The sequence below is a fragment of the Callionymus lyra genome, chromosome 15 (genome assembly GCF_982586985.1).
Source record: "Callionymus lyra chromosome 15, fCalLyr1.hap1.1, whole genome shotgun sequence".
NCBI classification, from domain to species: Eukaryota; Metazoa; Chordata; class Actinopteri; order Syngnathiformes; family Callionymidae; genus Callionymus; species Callionymus lyra.
In genome coordinates this window covers 2931160-2952638 of record NC_141832.1, presented here as the reverse complement: position 1 = coordinate 2952638, position 21479 = coordinate 2931160, and the positions used below count along the sequence as shown (strand labels likewise).

The 21479-nt window shown below is 44.2% G+C and overlaps 2 protein-coding genes across 6 annotated transcripts in view; both read left to right on the top strand.

Moving 5' to 3' along the window:
* LOC148064426 (uncharacterized) overlaps positions 1-21479 on the top strand; it is an 80374-nt gene that overhangs the window by 36405 nt on the left and 22490 nt on the right. For all 4 annotated transcript variants that reach the window (XM_087809572.1, XM_087809573.1, XM_087809571.1 and 1 more), the window contains 11 exons: positions 3118-3207; positions 3271-3380; positions 5200-5620; positions 6441-6530; positions 6597-8093; positions 8151-8298; positions 8357-8474; positions 9781-9940; positions 9998-10081; positions 10140-10226; positions 10283-10456. In XM_087809572.1, coding sequence (XP_087665698.1) covers positions 3118-3207; positions 3271-3380; positions 5200-5620; positions 6441-6530; positions 6597-8093; positions 8151-8298; positions 8357-8474; positions 9781-9940; positions 9998-10081; positions 10140-10226; positions 10283-10417 — 2940 coding nt within the window. In that variant the 3' untranslated portion in view covers positions 10418-10456. The remainder of the gene's footprint in view (positions 1-3117; positions 3208-3270; positions 3381-5199; positions 5621-6440; positions 6531-6596; positions 8094-8150; positions 8299-8356; positions 8475-9780; positions 9941-9997; positions 10082-10139; positions 10227-10282; positions 10457-21479) is intronic.
* On the top strand, positions 16597-18890 carry LOC148064428 (tripartite motif-containing protein 16-like). 2 transcript variants are annotated; one of them, XM_087809578.1, is made up of 2 exons: positions 16597-17523; positions 17554-18890. In XM_087809578.1, exons 1-2 carry the CDS (start codon positions 16597-16599, stop codon positions 18232-18234), a joined length of 1608 nt encoding a protein of 535 aa, XP_087665704.1. In that variant the 3' UTR covers positions 18235-18890. The 2 variants fall into 2 exon arrangements, with proteins under 2 accessions (XP_087665704.1, XP_087665703.1); XM_087809577.1 differs by having other exon boundaries at positions 16597-18890.

Genomic DNA, 21479 nt, shown 5'->3' with positions numbered 1-21479 from the left:
TGTCGATCACTCTCATCAATCACTCTCGTCAATCACTCTCGTCGATCACTCTCATCAATCACTCTCATCAATCACTCTCATCAATCACTCTCGTCAATCACTCTCGTCGATCACTCTCATCGATCACTCTCGTCAATCACTCTCGTCAATCACTCTCATCAATCACTCTCATCAATCACTCTCGTCAATCACTCTCATCAATCACTCTCTTCAATCACTCTCATCAATCACTCTCTTCAATCACTCTCGTCAATCACTCTCGTCAATCACTCTCATCAATCACTCTCATCAATCACTCTCATCAATCACTCTCTTCAATCACTCTCGTCAATCACTCTCGTCAATCACTCTCATCAATCACTCTCATCAATCACTCTCGTCGATCACTCTCGTCGATCACTCTCGTCGATCACTCTCATCAATCACTCTCGTCAATCACTCTCATCAATCACTCTCGTCAATCACTCTCGTCAATCACTCTCGTCAATCACTCTCGTCAATCACTCTCGTCAATCACTCTCTTCAATCACTCTCGTCAATCACTCTCTTCAATCACTCTCTTCAATCACTCTCGTCAATCACTCTCGTCAATCACTCTCGTCAATCACTCTCATCAATCACTCTCATCAATCACTCTCTTCAATCACTCTCTTCAATCACTCTCTTCAATCACTCTCGTCAATCACTCTCGTCAATCACTCTCATCAATCACTCTCATCAATCACTCTCTTCAATCACTCTCTTCAATCACTCTCGTCAATCACTCTCATCAATCACTCTCTTCAATCACTCTCGTCAATCACTCTCGTCAATCACTCTCATCAATCACTCTCATCAATCACTCTCTTCAATCACTCTCTTCAATCACTCTCGTCAATCACTCTCATCAATCACTCTCTTCAATCACTCTCTTCAATCACTCTCGTCAATCACTCTCGTCAATCACTCTCGTCAATCACTCTCATCAATCACTCTCATCAATCACTCTCTTCAATCACTCTCTTCAATCACTCTCGTCAATCACTCTCATCAATCACTCTCTTCAATCACTCTCTTCAATCACTCTCGTCAATCACTCTCGTCAATCACTCTCGTCAATCACTCTCGTCAATCACTCTCATCAATCACTCTCATCAATCACTCTCTTCAATCACTCTCTTCAATCACTCTCGTCAATCACTCTCATCAATCACTCTCTTCAATCACTCTCGTCAATCACTCTCGTCAATCACTCTCATCAATCACTCTCATCAATCACTCTCTTCAATCACTCTCTTCAATCACTCTCATCAATCACTCTCATCAATCACTCTCATCAATCACTCTCTTCAATCACTCTCTTCAATCACTCTCGTCAATCACTCTCATCAATCACTCTCATCAATCACTCTGGTCAATCACTCTCATCAATCACTCTCATCAATCACTCTCATCAATCACTCTCTTCAATCACTCTCGTCAATCACTCTCGTCAATCACTCTCGTCAACACTCTCGTCGATCACTCTCGTCGATCACTCTCATCAGTCACTCTCATCAATCACTCTCTTCAATCACTCTCTTCAATCACTCTCTTCAATCACTCTCGTGCATCACTCTCATCAATCACTCTCATCAATCACTCTCTTCAATCACTCTCTTCAATCACTCTCGTCAATCACTCTCATCAATCACTCTCTTCAATCACTCTCTTCAATCACTCTCGTCAATCACTCTCATCAATCACTCTCATCAATCACTCTCATCAATCACTCTCTTCAATCACTCTCGTCAATCACTCTCGTCAATCACTCTCGTCAACACTCTCGTCGATCACTCTCGTCGATCACTCTCATCAGTCACTCTCATCAATCACTCTCTTCAATCACTCTCATCAATCACTCTCTTCAATCACTCTCGTCGATCACTCTCATCAGTCACTCTCATCAATCACTCTCTTCAATCACTCTCTTCAATCACTCTCTTCAATCACTCTCGTGCATCACTCTCATCAATCACTCTCATCAATCACTCTCTTCAATCACTCTCTTCAATCACTCTCGTCAATCACTCTCATCAATCACTCTCTTCAATCACTCTCTTCAATCACTCTCGTCAATCACTCTCGTCAATCACTCTCATCAATCACTCTCTTCAATCACTCTCTTCAATCACTCTCTTCAATCACTCTCGTGCATCACTCTCATCAATCACTCTCGTCAATCACTCTCGTCAATCACTCTCGTCAATCACTCTCATCAATCACTCTCATCAATCACTCTCTTCAATCACTCTCTTCAATCACTCTCGTCAATCACTCTCATCAATCACTCTCTTCAATCACTCTCTTCAATCACTCTCTTCAATCACTCTCGTCAATCACTCTCATCAATCACTCTCTTCAATCACTCTCTTCAATCACTCTCTTCAATCACTCTCGTCAATCACTCTCATCAATCACTCTCTTCAATCACTCTCGTCAATCACTCTCGTCAATCACTCTCATCAATCACTCTCATCAATCACTCTCTTCAATCACTCTCTTCAATCACTCTCGTCAATCACTCTCATCAATCACTCTCTTCAATCACTCTCTTCAATCACTCTCGTCAATCACTCTCTTCAATCACTCTCGTCAATCACTCTCGTCAATCACTCTCATCAATCACTCTCATCAATCACTCTCTTCAATCACTCTCTTCAATCACTCTCGTCAATCACTCTCATCAATCACTCTCTTCAATCACTCTCGTCAATCACTCTCGTCAATCACTCTCATCAATCACTCTCATCAATCACTCTCTTCAATCACTCTCTTCAATCACTCTCGTCAATCACTCTCATCAATCACTCTCATCAATCACTCTCTTCAATCACTCTCGTCAATCACTCTCGTCAATCACTCTCATCAATCACTCTCGTCAACACTCTCGTCGATCACTCTCATCAATCACTCTCGTCGATCACTCTCGTCGATCACTCTCATCAGTCACTCTCTTCAATCACTCTCTTCAATCACTCTCGTCAATCACTCTCGTCAATCACTCTCGTCAATCACTCTCGTCAATCACTCTCGTCAATCACTCTCATCAATCACTCTCGTCAATCACTCTCGTCAATCACTCTCGTCAATCTCCAGGCGTCAGACCTGGAGGGAGAACTGGATCTTTCCAAGTGTTACAACGTGTCCGAGCTGCAGGTCCAGAGGAACTACGGCTTCCAGATCCACGTGAGAGTTTGAAGACCAGCAGGTGATGTTCTTCAGGACAAACGTTGATGTTTCTACTCTCAGACCAGCAGAGGCGTCTTCACGCTCTCGGCCATGACGGCCGGGATCCGCAAGAACTGGATCCAGGCCCTGATGAAGAACGTCCACCCGGCCCACGCTCCCGATGTTGCCAGGTGGGAACTCTATGGAAGTATATCACTGTCAGAGTATTATTGTATGGAAGTATATCAGAGTCAGAGTATTATTGTATGGAAGTATATCAGAGTCAGAGTATTATTGTATGGAAGTATATCAGTGTCAGAGTATTATTGTATGGAAGTATATCAGTGTCAGAGTATTATTGTATGGAAGTATATCAGAGTCAGAGTATTATTGTATGGAAGTATATCAGAGTCAGAGTATTATTGTATGGAAGTATATCAGAGTCAGAGTATTATTGTATGGAAGTATATCAGAGTAAGAGTATTATTGTATGGAAGTATATCAGAGTCAGAGTATTATTGTATGGAAGTATATCAGTGTCAGAGTATTATTGTATGGAAGTATATCAGTGTCAGAGTATTATTGTATGGAAGTATATCAGAGTCAGAGTATTATTGTATGGAAGTATATCAGAGTCAGAGTATTATTGTATGGAAGTGTATCAGAGTCAGAGTATTATTTTATGGAAGTATATCAGAGTCAGAGTATTATTGTATGGAAGTATATCATTGTCAGAGTATTATTGTATGGAAGTATATCAGAGTCAGAGTATTATTGTATGGAAGTATATCAGTGTCAGAGTATTATTGTATGGAAGTATATCAGAGTGAGAGTATTATTGTATGGAAGTATATCAGAGTCAGAGTATTATTGTATGGAAGTATATCAGTGTCAGAGTATTATTGTATGGAAGTATATCAGAGTCAGAGTATTATTGTATGGAAGTATATCAGAGTCAGAGTATTATTGTATGGAAGTATATCAGTGTCAGAGTAGTATTGTATGGAAGTATATCAGAGTCAGAGTATTATTGTATGGAAGTATATCAGTGTCAGAGTATTATTGTATGGAAGTATATCAGAGTCAGAGTATTATTGTATGGAAGTATATCAGAGTCAGCGTATTATTGTATGGAAGTATATCAGTGTCAGAGTATTATTGTATGGAAGTATATCAGAGTCAGAGTATTATTGTATGGAAGTATATCAGCGTCAGAGAATTGTTTCAAAAACTTCATTGAAATGTGTTTTTAAGCATTGAATATATATTTTACTTTATAATTGAATTCAATAATCTATATATTTAAGGTTGAATTTGTTCATTTAATTTTAATAATTTAATTTAGAAAAAGGAATAATTTTTAAATGAATGCATTTTCCTCTTAAAAATACAGTTTGAGATATATTGTTTGTTTTTAGTTGAATTTGTTTAAATACTTTGCTAATATTTTAAAATAATTTGGTGAAATCATTTCTTTATTACTATATATAGTTAATATACTAGAACTAAATTGTCTGGTGAAAATATTATAACAAGATTTTTATATTGAATTTAAAAAACTATGAATTAAACAGTATTTAATTTATTTTATTTTTTATTTATCAGAATATTGTACTCTATGTGTACATTTTTTTTTATTCATTAATCTAAAATATGTCTTTTTTTAGATTCAATAAATGTAATTATTTATTAATTATTGAAATATTTATTGAAGGTAAGACATGTTTTTAGTGAATACAATACCATTTAATTAAATAAAGAAATGCATATGTTTATAAAAATAGTTATGCCATATTTTTATATTAAATATAAAAGAAGAATTAAAAAAAAAAGGAGAAATATTTTTTTATTTTTTTGAAGTAGAATATAAAAGTTTTTCATTTCACAAAAGATTAATTTAATTAAATAAAAAAAACAATCTTTCAACACATTATGAACATTAATATCAATATATATAATATATATAATATATATAATATATATCTTATACATTGGTCTCCATGTCTCCAGCCTGCCGGGCCTTCACCTCTCCTGCGGCGCTCCTGAAGTCCTCCCCAAACCGGACCTGACCCAGGAGTCTACGGAACCCAAACCCCTCAGTGTCCCGGAGCGACGGCCAGAGGGCCGCCACAAGACCTCGGACCGGGCCGAGTCCGGCGACCCGGAGACGGCGAAGGTTCTGGAGCTGGGCGAGCTGGAGAGGAGGAGGCGCAGGGACGAGAGGAGGAGGAGGTACGAGACCATGCTGGGCTTCTCTCTGGCCTGGGAGGTGGCGGCGGATCCCGGGAGGTCCAGGAAGCAGCTGGAGGGAGAGATGGATCTGTACTGGAGGCAGGTGGAGACCACCGTGTTCAGGGTGGACCGGACCGTCCTGCTGCACAGTCAACACACGGTGGCGCTGGAGAGGCTGCTGGACGACTATACAGTCAAGGTGAGAACATCAGTGAACAATATTGTTCAGAACGAGTGATTTATTCAAATGTTGGGGATAAAGTTGTTTTTATTCTATAATTTACTTTATTATACTTTATTGAATTAAAAATGAAGAAACTAATTCCAATTAAATACAATAGTTTTTTATTCCCATCCTTTTACATTCAATATAAAAAATATGGTAACATTTTTATACAAATATATTATGAATTAAATGATTCAATAAAAACATATTCAACCCTTTATATATATATATATAATTCGAAAATATAACATTTAATGTATAAAAAATATGTTTTCGAAATGAATATATTTTTATACACACAAGTTTGATCTTCTAACTTCATTAAATTATTTAAATAAATACAATAATATTGTATAATAAACTGTTTTTATACACATTTACAAGTTATTAATTTAAATGATTCAATAATAACATATTCTTTATTGAATGTATTGAATTAAATAACTCATATAATTTTCAAAATAAATGCATTTTTTTTAACACATAGTTTTATTCTATAATTCCAATCATTCAATAATAAAATGTCTAAATTTAATATTTTTTAATTCGTAGTCTTTTAAATTCAATATAAACATGTCACCAGACATTACCAGCAGAACACAGAGCTCCTGGATCAGACTTTAAGCCAATCATGCGACTCGCAGACGATCACATGACAACGTAGAAGCACACGATCATGTGACTCAGTGCTCTGTTGGTTTGGTCTGGTGACTCTAATATACAACATTTATATTGAATTTAAAGGAACTTTAGAAACGCGTCATGGTTCTGATGCTGGTCCACGTGTCTCCAGGTCGAAGACCTGAAGCTGCAGCTGATGGACTCGGAGCGACGCAGACTTGAGACGGAGGCTCAGCTGACCGGACGACACGTCACCCCAGGGGTACAAACGCACACATGTCGGAGTCAGTGACTCACAACTGAGTCTCAACTGCTCGTCTGCTCACAGCTCCTGGAGCTGGACTCGCAGCACGACACTAGTCCGGAGCAGGAGGTCCAAGTGGGACACGAGGCTCCGAGCATCTGGCTGCAGGACACCGACGGGAACTTCCAGGAGCTCAGGGACTTCCTGGACGACTGGGGGGACACGGAGGCGACGACACCAGAGGAGCAGAGCGGAGGTCCAGAGAAGCCCTCGGAGGAGGAGGAGACGAGCACGACCCCGGACCAGGCGGCGCTGCTCGGACTGGCCCAGGAGGTGGCGCTGCTCACGGACCAGAACCAGGCGCTGGACCAACGCAACCAGGAGATGCTGAACCAGCTGACGGAGGCCGACCGCGAGATCGAGCGGCTGAAGGCCGAGCTGAGCGGCAGGTTCGGCGAGAGTCGGCGCCACCTAGAGGCCGAGAAGTTGGAGAGTCTGGAGAAGGAGCTGGGTCTGAGGGAGCAGCAGCTGCTGGACGCCCGGGCGCTCGTGGCCTCCCTGGAGGGGGGTCCGAGGGAGCCCGAGAAGAAGTCGGAAGGCTACCTCCTGCGCTGCTTCGAGGCCACCGAGGCGAAGCTCTCGGAGCTGGAGAGGAAGCTGAGCCGATCGGAGGAGACGTGCCGGGAGCTGCAGGAGCAGAACCTGGAGCTGAAGGAAGCTGAGGAGGTCTTCAGAGAGAGGGAGATGAGGAGGAGAGAAGAGGGGACACAGGAAGTGATGGAAGGTCTGGCGATGAGGATGAAGGTTCTGGGGGGTCTGCTGGAGGTGACGGACAGGCTGGGCGCCGGGAGGAGGACCGGCGAAGACGAGATGGTCCAGCGGCTGGAACGGGAGGAGGAGTTCTGGAGTGCCGTGTCGGGGGCGCTGGGTCCGAGCGAGACGCTCCTCCGTGACGTGGCGGAGCAGAAGATGGTGGAGACGCAGATGATGCTGCTGGTCCTCCAGCCGAGCGACGCGAGCGGACGCGCCGACCTGCAGGAGATGACCTTCAGACTGCGACGCCTGTCGGAGCGACCCTGGTCCTCTCAAGGTCAGTCGGCGGCCGCGGAGGCGTCGTTCGTCTTCCACGTGCGGCGGCTGCAGGAGGAGCATCAGCAGCAGCTGGAGGAGCATCAGCAGCAGCTGGAGGAGCATCAGCAGCAGCTGGAGGAGCAGCAGCAGCAGCAGGAGGAGCATCAGCAGCAGCAGGAGGAGCATCAGCAGCAGCAGGAGGAGCATCAGCAGCAGCAGGAGGAGCATCAGCAGCAGCAGGAGGAGCATCAGCAGCAGCAGGAGGAGCATCAGCAGCAGCAGGAGGAGCATCAGCAGCAGCTGGAGGAGCATCAGCAGCAGCTGGAGGAGACCAGAGAGCAGCTCCTCGCCTCCTCCAGCTGCTGCCGCTCGCTGCGGGAGGAGAACCAGCTCCTCTTGGAGAGGCTGAGGAGCACGAGGGAGGAGGTCAGCACCGGCTCGCAGACGGAGGAACTCATGGAGGTCCAGGAGGAGCAGGGGAGACACGACGAGGAGATGGAGGAGCTGAAGGTGAGTCGAGGAGCCGTCCGGACTCGTCCGGGTCGTGACCTTTTGACCTGCGCACAGGCGGCGTGCGACTCCGCCCTGACCTCCCTGGAGGAGTCTCACCTCAAGCTGGTGGAGGAGCTGCGCAGGAGTCAGCGGCAGGAGGTGCAGCGCCTCCTGCTGGAGAGCGAGCGTCTGCTGCAGGAGGAGGCGTCGGCCACGGCCACAGGTGAGGCGCCAGGTGAGCCTCGGAGCGAGCGAAGGACGAGCGTGTGTTTGTGTCGCAGCCATCGACGCCATCGAGGAGGCGCATCGTCTGCAGCTGCAGCAGGAGGTGAGGAGGAGGCGCGAGGCGGAGAGGAGCAGCGGAGACGCTCGCCTGGACCAGGTGTGCAGACGGCACAGGTTCGTCCAGTTCTCAAGTCCTACGTTACACTCTGGACAAGATGTACTTTTACTCTTTCTTACACTCTTGACTTTACGTGTACTTCAGTTGTGTAGATTTTTATACTTACATTTAAATTATACTAAAAGTACTTGTTGTTTTTACTCGTACAATTATTGGTACTTTCATTTGTAATTAACTAAAAGTAACTCTTTCATAGGATCTTAAATGTACTTCAGCATCAGTTAAAATACTTGAACTCAAGTAGATTTTTATATTCTTAAATGTACTTGTACTTAAGTCAAATTAATTTTACTGGAGTAGATTTAATACTCCTGACTTTACATTGTACTTCAGTAGAAGCACTTTTACTCATGGATATTTTTATACTCACTTATACTCACGTAAAAGTACTTTAACTTGAGTAGATTTTTATATTCTTGAATTTACTTATACTAATGTAAAAGTACTTTAACTCGAGTAGATTTTTAACTATTAAATAAGACTTAATACTATAGTAAAATGTCATAAAAGTAAATGTACTTTAATAGACTTATACAGTTTAAAATGAACTTGTAATTGATGTCATGAAACTGAAGTAGTAAGAAGTATTTGATTATAATATTTATATATATTTATATTTATTTAATATTTTCTGACTTGCCATGTTTTGTGTACATGTGTGTGCGTGTGTGTGCGTATGTGTGTGCGTGTGTGTACATGTGTGTGTGTACATGTTTGTGTGAACATGTGTACATGTGTGTGTGCGTTTGCGCGCGCGCGCGCGTGTGTGTGTGTGTGTGCGTGCATGTGTGTACATGTGTACGTGTGTGTGTGTGTGTGTACATGTGTGTGAACATGTGTACGTGTGTGTGTACATGTGTGTGTACATGTGTACATTTGTGTGTACATGTGTGTGTGTGTGTGTGTGTGTGTGCATGTGTACATGTGTGTGTACATGTGTACATGTGTGTGTACATGTGTGTGTAAATGTGTACATGTGTGTGTACATGTGTGTGTACATGTGTGTGTACATGTGTACATGTGTGTGTACATGTGTGTGTACATGTGTACATGTGTGTGTACATGTGTGTGTACATGTGTACATGTGTGTGTACATGTGTGTGTACATGTGTACATGTGTGTGTACATGTGTGTGTGTGTGTACATGTGTGTGTGCATGTGTGTGTGCATGTGTGTGTACATGTGTGTGTACATGTGTGTGTGTGTGTACATGTGTGTGTGCATGTGTGTGTACATGTGTGTGTACATGTGTGTGTACATGTGTGTGTACATGTGTGTACATGTGTACATGTGTGTGTGCAGCGAGGAGGCGGCCTGGTCTCAGCAGGAGCTGCAGGTTCTCTCGCAGCAGTTTTCCCTCAAGTGTCTGGAGAACTGTCACCTGGTCCAGGCTCTGGACGCCGAGAGAGAAGCTCTGAGTCAGTGTCAGCAGGAGAACCAGGACCTGAGGACCAGGAACCAGGTGAGTCTCGGGGTCACGACCTTCCACCTGGTTGTGTAACCACATGTTCCGGATCAGGAGCTGAGCAGCAGCCTCGCCGCCGAGATCACTCGCCTGTGCTCGCCGGGTCCGGGTCCGAGGACGGAGGTCTACACGCTGCAGGTCCGTGAGTCACCGACGGAGCCGAGGTCACGGCGACTCACCGTCACTTCCTCCTCAGGTCAGCCTGCGAGTCCGAGAGTCGGAGCTGCAGAGTCTGAAGCAGGAGGTCTCGTCGCTGAAGGAAGACCTGCAGGTCGCTCAGAAGGTGAGTCGGACCTCGCCCCGGCGCCAGACCCGAGTCACATCCCGTCCCCCTGGCAGGAGCGCCGGAGCGCCGCCCGCATGTACGAGGACTCGCTCGCCGAGCTGAGCGCGGTCAGAACCAGAGCCGAGCGAGAGCTGGAGGAGCTGAGGGAGAAGCTGAGGCTGGCCAATCAGGCGCTGGAGCTGACCTGACCCCGAGGTGGTCCAGACGTTCCTCACGTGGTCCTTTACGTGGTCCTCACGTGGTCCTCTCGTGGTCCTCACGTGGTCCTCACGTGGTCCTCTCGTGGTCCTCTCGTGGTCCTCTCGTGGTCCTCTCGTGGTCCTCTCGTGGTCCTCTCGTGGTCCTCTCTTGGTCCTCCCGTGGTCCTCACGTGGTCCTCACGTGGTCCTCTCGTGGTCCTCTCGTGGTCCTCACGTGGTCCTCTCGTGGTCCTGATGTTCCCTCACACCTGCGACCAGTACGGTGGCCCCGGGAGGACAAACAACAGCCGGAATAGAAGTGTTTTTTCTTATCATGATTTGAAGATTGTCCTTCAGAGCCACCGTAGACCCGTTCCTCCTGCTCGTCGGCCATGTTTGTAGTCCTTCTGTCTTTAACCTGTAACTTATGAAATTAACATGTTTGTGACGCACTTTCTTAAATAAAAAGATTTTATAAATGAAGCTGAAAACTGTGTTGTTTGACTTATTGTTCAGTCGAGTTCTTGAAGGTACAAAGTATTTGTTGCTCAAGTTTCTACTTTAATGATTTTTAAAACATTTATTCCAAATTAAAAAAAATGATTTCAATAAAAACTATTTATTCAATCAAATTAAACTGTTTCAAAATATTTTCTTTGATTGAAAGTTTTATTTAATTGTATTTTCTGGGGGATTATAATACAGAAACAAATAAGATTTTGAAATTTAATTTAATTGAACATTTTAAATATACATATTTTTCGATTTAAGTAAATTTAAAATATTTACATCTTTATGAAGTTTTTTTTTTTAATTAAAAAAAAAAAAATCGAATGAAGTAACTTTAATTTTTTAATTTTAAATAAAGATATTTTACGATTGAGTGTGTGTGTGTGTGTGTGTGTGTGTGTGTGTGTGTGTGTGTGTGTGTGTGTGTGTGTGTGTGTGTGTGTGTGTGTGTGTGTGTGTGTGTGTGTGTGTGTGTGTGTGTGTGTGTGTCGCTGCACCTGCAGGGGTCTGCTCCGGACTCGGGGGGTCTTGGTCTGTGACGGTCCAGATGGGGCTCTGTTCCGTCCCCCTGCTCTGCTCCCCTTCCTGCCACTGGCCGCCCGGCTCTGCCGCTGATGGACAGCTGGGGTCCGTGGCGGCCATCTTTGCTGGACTGGGCTCCTGCATTTTTGTGAAGAGAGACGTCAACACTACAGTGCCGCTGTTGCCATAGCAACCCCTGTTAGAAGCCATAGATTCAAGGAGTGTCAAGAATACGTTAATACGATACATGTCACGATACAGGGTCAATGATACGATATATAGTGATAGTGTAGTAACAATATATGTATGTGTAGTATTGTCCAGTACTTGACTCTGGTGTTGTGATAGTGTAGTAACAAGTATATATGTGTAGTATTGTCCAGTACTTGACTCTGGTGTTGTGATAGTGTAGTAAGTAAGTAAGTAAGTAAGTAATATTTATTTATATAGCGCTTTTCGAGACCAGGGTCACAAAGCGCTTTAACAATCAAAACAATACTCAAAACAGTACATACTTCAAAGATCAAGATAATACTGAGAACAACACAGGAGTTCGAGAAATTCAAGGAAAAGCCTGAACAAATAGAAACGTCTTAAGATGTTTCTTAAAGGAGTCAGTAGATCCATCAAGCGCAAAGAGAGAGAAGATTGTTCCAAAGCTTAGGAGCAACAGCCTGAAAAGATTTCTCTCCTCTGGTCCTGAGCCGTGTGCGTGGAACCATAAGTAGATTCTGATCCACAGACCTCAGAGACCGAGCTGGGGTGTAAGGCTGGATCAGATCAGTGATGTAAGGAGGAGCCTGACCATGAATAGATCTGAAAGTAAGAACCAGAATTTTAAAGTTGATCCTGAAAGAAACTGGAAGCCAGTGAAGAGTTTTAAGGATCGGAGAAATGTGAGTTCTTCTACTAGAGCGGGTCAGAATTCTCGCTGCAGAGTTCTGAATCAACTGCAGGCGAGACGATCCTTCTTGTTAAGACATGAAAATAAACTGTTACAATACTCCAGACGAGAAGAAACAAACGCATGGATTATAAGATCCAGATCATTTTGTGACAACATTTTCCTAAGTTAATAGATTTTTCTCAGTTGAAGGAAACAGTTTCTGGTCAGTTTTCTACAGTGTTGAACTAGAGACATGTCTTTATCAAATACAACACCCAGGTTTCTCAGGCTCAGTTTGACAGACTGACCTAAGTCACCCAAGTACTGACTCAACCCTGGAATCTTATCATCAGGAGCAATCACCAGAGTTTCAGTTTTGTCCACATTTAGCTGTAGAGTGTTTTCACTCATTGTTTGATTTCTAGCAAACAATTGACTAAGCTGTTCAGCCTCTGGGGCTCAGTTGGATCAAAAGAGCAGTAGAGCTGGATGTCATCAGCAAAAATGTGATAAGAAACATCTGGAAATCTCTGAATGATTTTACCGAGGGGAATCAAGTACAGCAAAAACAATAAAGGACCCAGAACAGAACATTGAGGGACTCCACACAACAGATCTGCCGATTCAGACCTCATTTGATTGGCAGATACACTAAAACTGCCTAAAAAAAATAGGCCTGAAATTACTGAGTTACTGAATTACTGAAATTACTGAAATTACTGAGGTCAGTTGGGTCTAAGCCTGTTTTTTTGAGCAGAGGCTCCACAATGGCATGTTCAAATGCATTGGGAAAAAACCCTGTGGAAAGGGAGAGGTTCACCATATTGGTAACCCAGAGACCAATTACATCAAATACTTTGATAAAAAGCCTACAAGGAAGGACGTCATCTGAGCAAGAGGAAGGTTTTCATCTAGTGCCGAAATATCCCCCAAAGATACAGCAGTGAAGGAAGACCAAGAGGAGGAGAGGGGCTCAGAGACAGTAGGGGTTCCAAACAAAGGAGAAGAGATTTTCTCTTTGATCAATTTAATTTTGTCAATGAAAAATCTCAACAATGCATTGCTGTCAGCTTCACAGAAGACAGGCGTGATTTGAGGAGCAGGAGACACAAGAGAATTAATCGTGTCAAACAACACTTTGGGGTTTTTCTTATTTGCTGCTACCAGTTTTCTGATTTAATCAGATCTAGCCGTTTCTATCATCTCATTGTAAGAAGACATCAGATCCCTGAGGTGAAGTCTGTGCAACTCAAGTTTAGTGGACTTCCAGAGACGCGCAGTCTTTCGACAAAGTCTCTTCAGACTCAGGAGATCTTCATTTATCCAAGGGCACCGTTTTTTCTGAATCTTCAAGTTCGATTTAACAGGTGCCACTTGATCCAGTATTTCAACACAATGAGTAGTGAAACAGTGAATCAAACTGTCCACGTCTGGGCAGTCATCAAAGGAAAGAGAGTCAAACATAGCAGAAAAACTGTCTGCAGTATCAGCTGAGATGACACGTCTCAGAGACCTAACTTTCAAAGGCTTAGGTTCAGGGATAAAGTCCAGGTTAAACAAGACAAGAGACTGATCACTCAGATGGACATCATGTACAGATACATTAGAAATGTCCAGGCCAAGAGTAAAAACTAAGTCTAAAATGTGGCCATTTTGATGAGTGGGTTCAGAAACATGTTGCTCAAAATCAAAGGCTTCTGTTAAAGTTAAAAGTTCATTAACATGAAGATTAAAGTCTCCAAGAATAAGAACAGATTCCATTTGAATAATGGAAGATAAGAAGTCACTGAAGTCTTTCAAGAACACTGAAGGACCAGGCGGGCGGTAGATTGACACACAATAGAAGGGTCTTGTAGAACCAACCAAGATCATCTGAGACTCAAAAGAAGTGAATTCCTGTGTCTGAATCACTTTGCAAGAACAACTCTCCCTAAAGACTGTAGGAAGACCTCCCCCACGACCAGAGAGGCAAGGCTTCCCCAGGACAGCGCTTCCTACTGGACAGAGTTCGTTCAGATGAATAAACTCTTCCTCTCTCTGCCAAGTCTCAGAAAGACATAATAAATCCAAATTAACTCTTGTGAAAAGATCATTAAGAATAAAGGATTTATTAGTAATGGAGCAAACATTCAGAAGTCCTACGTTCAGCACCGATGACGTCACTGACGACGCCGCGTCACTGACAGCAGAGCGGGATCTTTTGAAGCGAACAGCGGTCACGTGGGTACCAGCTGTCACTCATGTTCAACTTGGTAGTAAAAGCCGAATTAAAGAGAGGAAATGAAAAAATCTTACCACCTTTCGTTGAGGTCTGGACAGACGGCAGCGCTGATGTGTCGTCACGCTCTTCAGTGAGAGGAATGTCGATCAGACATCGATGACGTCCGATGACGTCAGAGTTCTTCCGAGCGATCGCGACTGCGTGTCTCATCCGGACCTGAACAACTACAAGATCACAAACGCTACTAACTAACTAACACAATATCACCTGATGTGTAGCATGACATGACAAAATGGCTTTGATGAATGAGGACGAGAGGATACAGTGACTCTAGCAGCCTTTAAAGCTGATGTTTGGACATATTTTGGTTTGAAAACAAATGGAAGCAGTTAACACCAGAGTCAAGTACTGGACAATACTACAAATGTATACTTGTTACTACACTATCACAACACCAGAGTCAAGTACTGGACAATACTACACATATATACTTGTTACTACACTATCACAACACCAGAGTCAAGTACTGGACTATACTACACATATATACTTGTTACTACACTATCACAACACCAGAGTCAAGTACTGGACAATACTACAAATATATACTTGTTACTACACTATCACAACACCAGAGTCAAGTACTGGACAATACTACAAATATATACTTGTTACTACACTATCACAACACCAGAGTCAAGTACTGGACAATACTACACATATATACTTGTACGTTACTACACTATCACAACACCAGAGTCAAGTACTGGACAATACTACACATATATACTTGTTACTACACTATCACAACACCAGAGTCAAGTACTGGACAATACTACACATATATACTTGTTACTACAGTATCCCAACACCAGAGTCAAGTACTGGACAATACTACACACATATCCTTGTTACTACACTATCACAACAACAGAGTCAAGTACTGGACAATACTACACACATATCCTTGTTACTATACTATCAACACTTTTATACTCGCAGTCACCTGGTGACGTAACAAACTGGTCCGACCTGTGGACTCACATACTTTTATACTTAATGGATAACGCCTGATGATTCTCGACACACCTTGTGTGTCTCACACTTACACAAACACCACTATACACAAAAACATATTACAGAAACACACACACACGCAACTTTTTAAGCAAACCATCACAAATCATCGTCATGACAACCAGGGTAGCTACGGTAGCATCCGACGTAGTCATAGTCATACGAAGAACGAGCATCGTCTCGTCTCTCTTGATCATCTTCATTCACTCAAACAATGAGAGTAAGAGGGGATGAAAGTGGGAGAGGAGAAGAATGACGACAACACATGACGACAACACTTCCGCTTCCGGTGAGCCTTTGATCGGCTGCTTGAATGTAAGCTCCTGCAATAATTGCCAAAAACAGTCGTTTTAACGACTACTTGTCCGGATATTATGCTCATATCACTAAAGATATGTCTCAAGCATCTCGGATCTATGATCGTGATGCTCTTTTCAACATCAGAGAGTCGATGGAGGATTATAATCGCGACCGTTTCCAACGTCCGGTGAACGTGTTTCCTTACTTGTTTCCTTACGTTGGAAAACGGTCGCGATTATAATCCTCCATCGACTCTTACGTTCAAGCAGCCGATCAAAGGCTCACCGGAAGCGGAAGTGTTGTCGTCATGTGTTGTCGTCATGTGTTGTCGTCATGTGTTGTCGTCATTCTTCTCCTCTCCCACTTTCATCCCCTCTTACTCTCATTGTTTGAGTGAATGAAGATGATGGAGAGAGACGAGACGATGCTCGTTCTTCGTATGACTATGACTACTAAAAAGTTGCGTGTGTGTGTGTTTCTGTAATATGTTTTTGTGTGTATAGTGGTGTTTGTGTAAGTGTGAGACGCACAAGGTGTGTAGAGAATCATCAGGCGTTATCCAGGAAGTATAAAAGTATGTGAGCCCACAGGTCGGACCAGATTGTTACGTCACCAGGTGACTGCGAGTATAAAAGTGTTGACCTGTGAAGGGAGGGTTTCAGTCGCACAGACATGGAGACGATTAGAGTTGATCTGAAGAGAGAATCTTTCTCTTGTTCCGTCTGTCTGGATCTGCTGAAGGATCCAGTCACTCTTCCCTGTGGACACAACTACTGTAAGACCTGTGTTGAAGGTCACTGGCAGGACAAGGACATCTACGAGTGTCCTCAGTGCAGACAGAGCTTCACACCGAGGCCTCTCCTGCAGAAGAACACTGTGTTAGTAGAGATAGTGGAGGAGCTGAAGAAGACTGGAGCAGCTGAGGACCTCTGCTATGCTGGACCTGAAGATGTGGTCTGTGACGTCTGCACTGGGAGGAAGATGAAAGCCCTCAAGTCCTGTCTGATGTGTCTGGTCTCCTACTGTGACCTTCACCTCCAGCCTCGTCTAGAAGCTCCGGCCTTCAGGAGACACAAGCTGGTCCGGCCGTCCAAGCAGCTCCAGGAGATGATCTGCCCTCAACACGAGGAGGAGGAGAAGAAGATGTTCTGTCGTTCTGATCAGCAGCTCATCTGTTCTCTCTGTGCTGAGGACCAACACAAAGATCATGACATCGTCTCGACCACAGCAGAGAGGAGGGAGCGAGAGAAAGACGTGGATCGGAGTCGAGGAAGGATCCAGCAGATGATCCAGAAGACGGAGGAGGACGTGAAGCTGTTCCAGCAGGAGGAGAAGAACATCAGAGTCTCCGCTGATAAAGCAGTGAAGGGCAGTCAGGAGACCCTGGACCAGATGATCCAGATGCTCCAGAGAAAAAGGTCTGATGTGGAGCAGAAGATCAGATCTCTGCAGGAGACTGAAGACGCTCGAGTCCGAGGACTTAAGGAGCAGCTGGAGCAGAAGATCTCTGAGCTGAAGAAGAAAGATGCTGAGCTGCAGCAGCTGTCACTCACCGACAGTCACACCGTCTTCCTGCAGAACCTGACCTCACTCTCAGAGGTCAGTGAAGACACAACCTCACTCTCAGAGGTCAGTGAGGACACGACCTCCTCCACGACCCTTGAGCAAACTCGCTTTGAAGAAGTGTCAGCCTACATGTCAACCTGCAGAGACCAACTCCAGGACCTTCTGAGAGAGATGTGGACCGACATCTCGATGATGTTCCTTCCTTCCAGAGAGCAGTTCCTCACACACTCACAGGACATCACTCTGGATCCAAACACTGCAGGCTCAAGGTTGATGTTGTCTGAAGGAAACAAGAAAGTGACATTCATGAGTGAAGATCAGCCTCGTCCTGATCATCCAGACAGATTCAATGATTTTAATCAGGTCTTGAGTCAAGAGCCTCTGACTGGATGTTGTTACTTTGAGGTGAAGATAACAGGATCTGTTGCAGTAGCAGTTTCATACAAGAACATCAGCAGATCAGGAGGTGAAAGTCCTTTTGGATATAATGACAAATCTTGGTGTTTATATTGTATCAACTCTGTTTGTTCATTTACACACAACAACATCACAACTAAGGTCTCCAGTGTCGTACCCTCCACAGTGGGGGTGTACCTGGATCACTCTGCTGGTCTTCTGTCCTTCTACAGCGTCTCTGAGACCATGACTCTCCTCCACAGAGTCCAGACCAAGTTCTCTCAACCTCTATATGCTGGAGTCTATGTTTGTTTTCCATCCTCGTGTGAGTTTGTGAAGCTGAAGTAGACGACAGTGAGATTGTGAGTCTCCAGGAGTGACATCTTCACATGAAGCTTCAATGTTTGGATGAAGGTCTCTGAGAACTTGTGAGTCTCATCCTCACGTGAAGCTTCAATGTTTGGATGAAGGTCTCTGAGAACTTGTGAGTCTCATCCTCACGTGAAGCTTCAATGTTTGGATGAAGGATGCTCCATCCCAGGTGTGTGAGGGAGAGGTACCGCAGGTCTTTCCTCCCTGCTGCCATCAGACTCCACAACAAGAACACACCAAGATAACTATTTAACTGCACCTCTTGTTATTTATGTAAATATGATTGTGTATATATTATATAGCGCAGATTTATCTTTTATTCTATTTAGATTTTCTTTCTCGTTTTTATTTCTGGGTGTTTTTATTTCTCTTGCTGTTGTTAAACCGAATTTCCCCTCGCGGGACTAATAAAGGTTTTCTGATTCTGATTCTGATTCTGAAGGTCTCTGAGAACTTGTGAGTCTCATCCTCACGTGAAGCTTCAATGTTTGGATGAAGGTCTCTGAGAAGGTTCGTTCGTTGTTTGTGCTGCAGTGAAGACACAGTGACGTCATGTGACTCGAGTGTGATTTAGATTCTTACTGACGATGATGAGAACGTCTTCTTGTAACTGATCTTTAATAAACATGGTTCATGGTCAGACTGGTGCGTCTCCTTCCTCATCAGAGGTCAACCCTTTGACCTTTGAACTGCTCCCCTTTAGTTGTGTCGATGAAACGTGTTTATTCATCACACATTAGTGTACACACATGCATGTACACACATGCATATACACATACATTAGCGTACACACACATTTACACACACACATTAGTACACACACAAGCATGTACAGACACACTGATGCACACACGTAAACACACATGTACTCACACACATAGTGTACACACACACATTAGTGTACACACAAACATGTGCACACACACAAGCATGTACAGACACACTGATGCACACACGCAAACACACATGTACACACACACATTTACACACACATTAGTGTACACACAAACATGTGCACACACAAAACAGACTCTGCTGCCTGTTAATGAGCCGTTTGTGTTTCCTCAGCGTGGACGAGGAGAAAAGTGCAGAAGATAAGACGAGTGCAGACGAGGAGACGAGTGCGGACGAGGAGAAAAGTGCAGAAGATAAGACGAGTGCGGACGAGGAGACGAGTGCGGACGAGGAGACGAGTGCAGACGAGGAGACGAGTGCAGACGAGGAGACGAGTGCAGACGAGGGCGTCTTCAGGACCGGACGCCGTGAAACACGAGCCTCCACTCGAGAGGTTACGACAGAGAAGTCATCGGACGTCAGATAAAAGTGTTGAACGGTTGAGGTCAATATTTCATATGTCGAAATTTTGACTTTTTTTGTTATTTTTAAAGCATTTAATAGTTTGTTTTTTTAATTTGAACAATTACTATATGAAGGGTTGAAGTTTTATCTATAATAGCATATTAAATAGTTTCATTAATAGAGTTTCATATTCTTATTCTGATCATTCAAAAATAAATGTTATAAATAGAAAGTTACGTATGTAACTACGGTTCTATGAGTCCTGGATGACTGCCAGAGGTGGTGCTTCAAGCACTGAATGTATCCAGATGACCCCGGATATGGGTTTATCTTCCGGTGACATCAGAGGATCTGTTCCTGCAGAATCTTCTCGCGAAGTCACAAGTGACAGCACGCTCTGGCGGTCATCCAGGACTCATAGAACCGTAGTTACATACGTAACTTTCGTTCTATTTAGCCCTTCAAGTGCTTCAGGCACTGGATGATACATAACAACAAGGTCACGAGGAATCCCAGTACATACCTCATTGAGAGGAAGCAGCAGAGTCGGGCAACAGGACCACACCTAGTGGATGAGGAGTGGCGACATTCACCCGGTAGAACCTGAAAAAAGTGCTTGGCGAGGCCCATGACGCTGCCTCAGAGATGTCCTCCAGGGGTACCCCGCGTAGGGCCGCCCATGATGTAGACATCGCTCTGGTAGAGTGGCACCTCACCCCGAATGGCAGGGTGTGACCTCTTCCTTTATATGCGTGGGTAATAACATTCACGATCCAGTGAGACAGTCGCTGTTTGGAAAGAGCAAAGCCTTTCCTAGGGCCACCATAGCAAAGGAAGAGCTGGTCCGACCGTCTTATACTTGCGGTTGCAGCTACATAGGTCCTCAGAGCCCGCACAGGGCACAGCACTCCCAACCTGTCTTCCCCTTCCGGGGGAATAAATGGTTTTATTAGCTGGGCTGCTCAGGCAACGAAACGGGGCCCAACAGTTGTTCCACCTCAGCAAGTCTGGCAGCCCTTACTCTCCGGGGCATGAAGCTGCAGTTCATGCAGGGATCTTCTGAAAGACCTTCCCTCAGATGCTCGAGACCAAGGCATGAGGGACATATATCATGGCCATATTCAGGCTGCAGAGAAGCCACACAGGCTGAGCAAGAGTGGCCGCCAAGCATGTTAGTAACGAGCAGAAGGCCACACAGAGAAAAAACAACAAACGCTGGGAGCGGGAGCGAAAACACAGCCTTCACCAACGAGTGTTACACATATGAGATAGAAGTAGCACAAATGCTGGGAGAAGGAGCGAATACGCTGTCGTCACCAACAAATATAAAAATATAAACAAAAGCGAGTGCAATAGATTGCAAGGGTACTTCAAAAACGGTAGCTGAATATCAGCGGTACAAATGTCGGGAGAGGGAGCGAAAACACTGCCGTCACCAACAAATGTAAAAAATAACCAAGTGAGTGCAATAGGTTGCACCGGCACTCAATAACAGTAGCTGTATATCAGCGGTACAAATGTCGGGAGAGGGAGCGAATACACTTCCGTCACCAAAAGAAATCAAAATACAACCAAAAGCGAGTACAACAGGTTGTACTGATATATAAATATTTAGTGTACAATGTCGGGAGAGGGAGCGAACACACTCCCGTCACCAACAAAGAATTAATGCAACCAAAGGCGAGTACAACAGGTTGCACCGAACAAAATGTAACAAGGAAAGTTGTCCACGGCGAGCCGCTACAACTTCTCAGCGTCAAAGTTCTTTGCAGCCTCTGGAGGGCGAAAGTTTCGCAGCTCCGACAGAAGCCGCGAGACTACCAGCAATGCACAAAAGAACTAGTCCTTGAACTAGCTCGTGAGATGCAACCTGCGCAGCGAGAAGATGAAAAGGAACAGATCCTCTGATGTCACCGGAAGAT

Bases quoted from the DNA above. Each gene is read 5' to 3' on its own strand.
- LOC148064428 (XM_087809577.1), top strand. From the start codon at position 16,597: ATGGAGACGATTAGAGTTGATCTGAAGAGAGAATCTTTCTCTTGTTCC.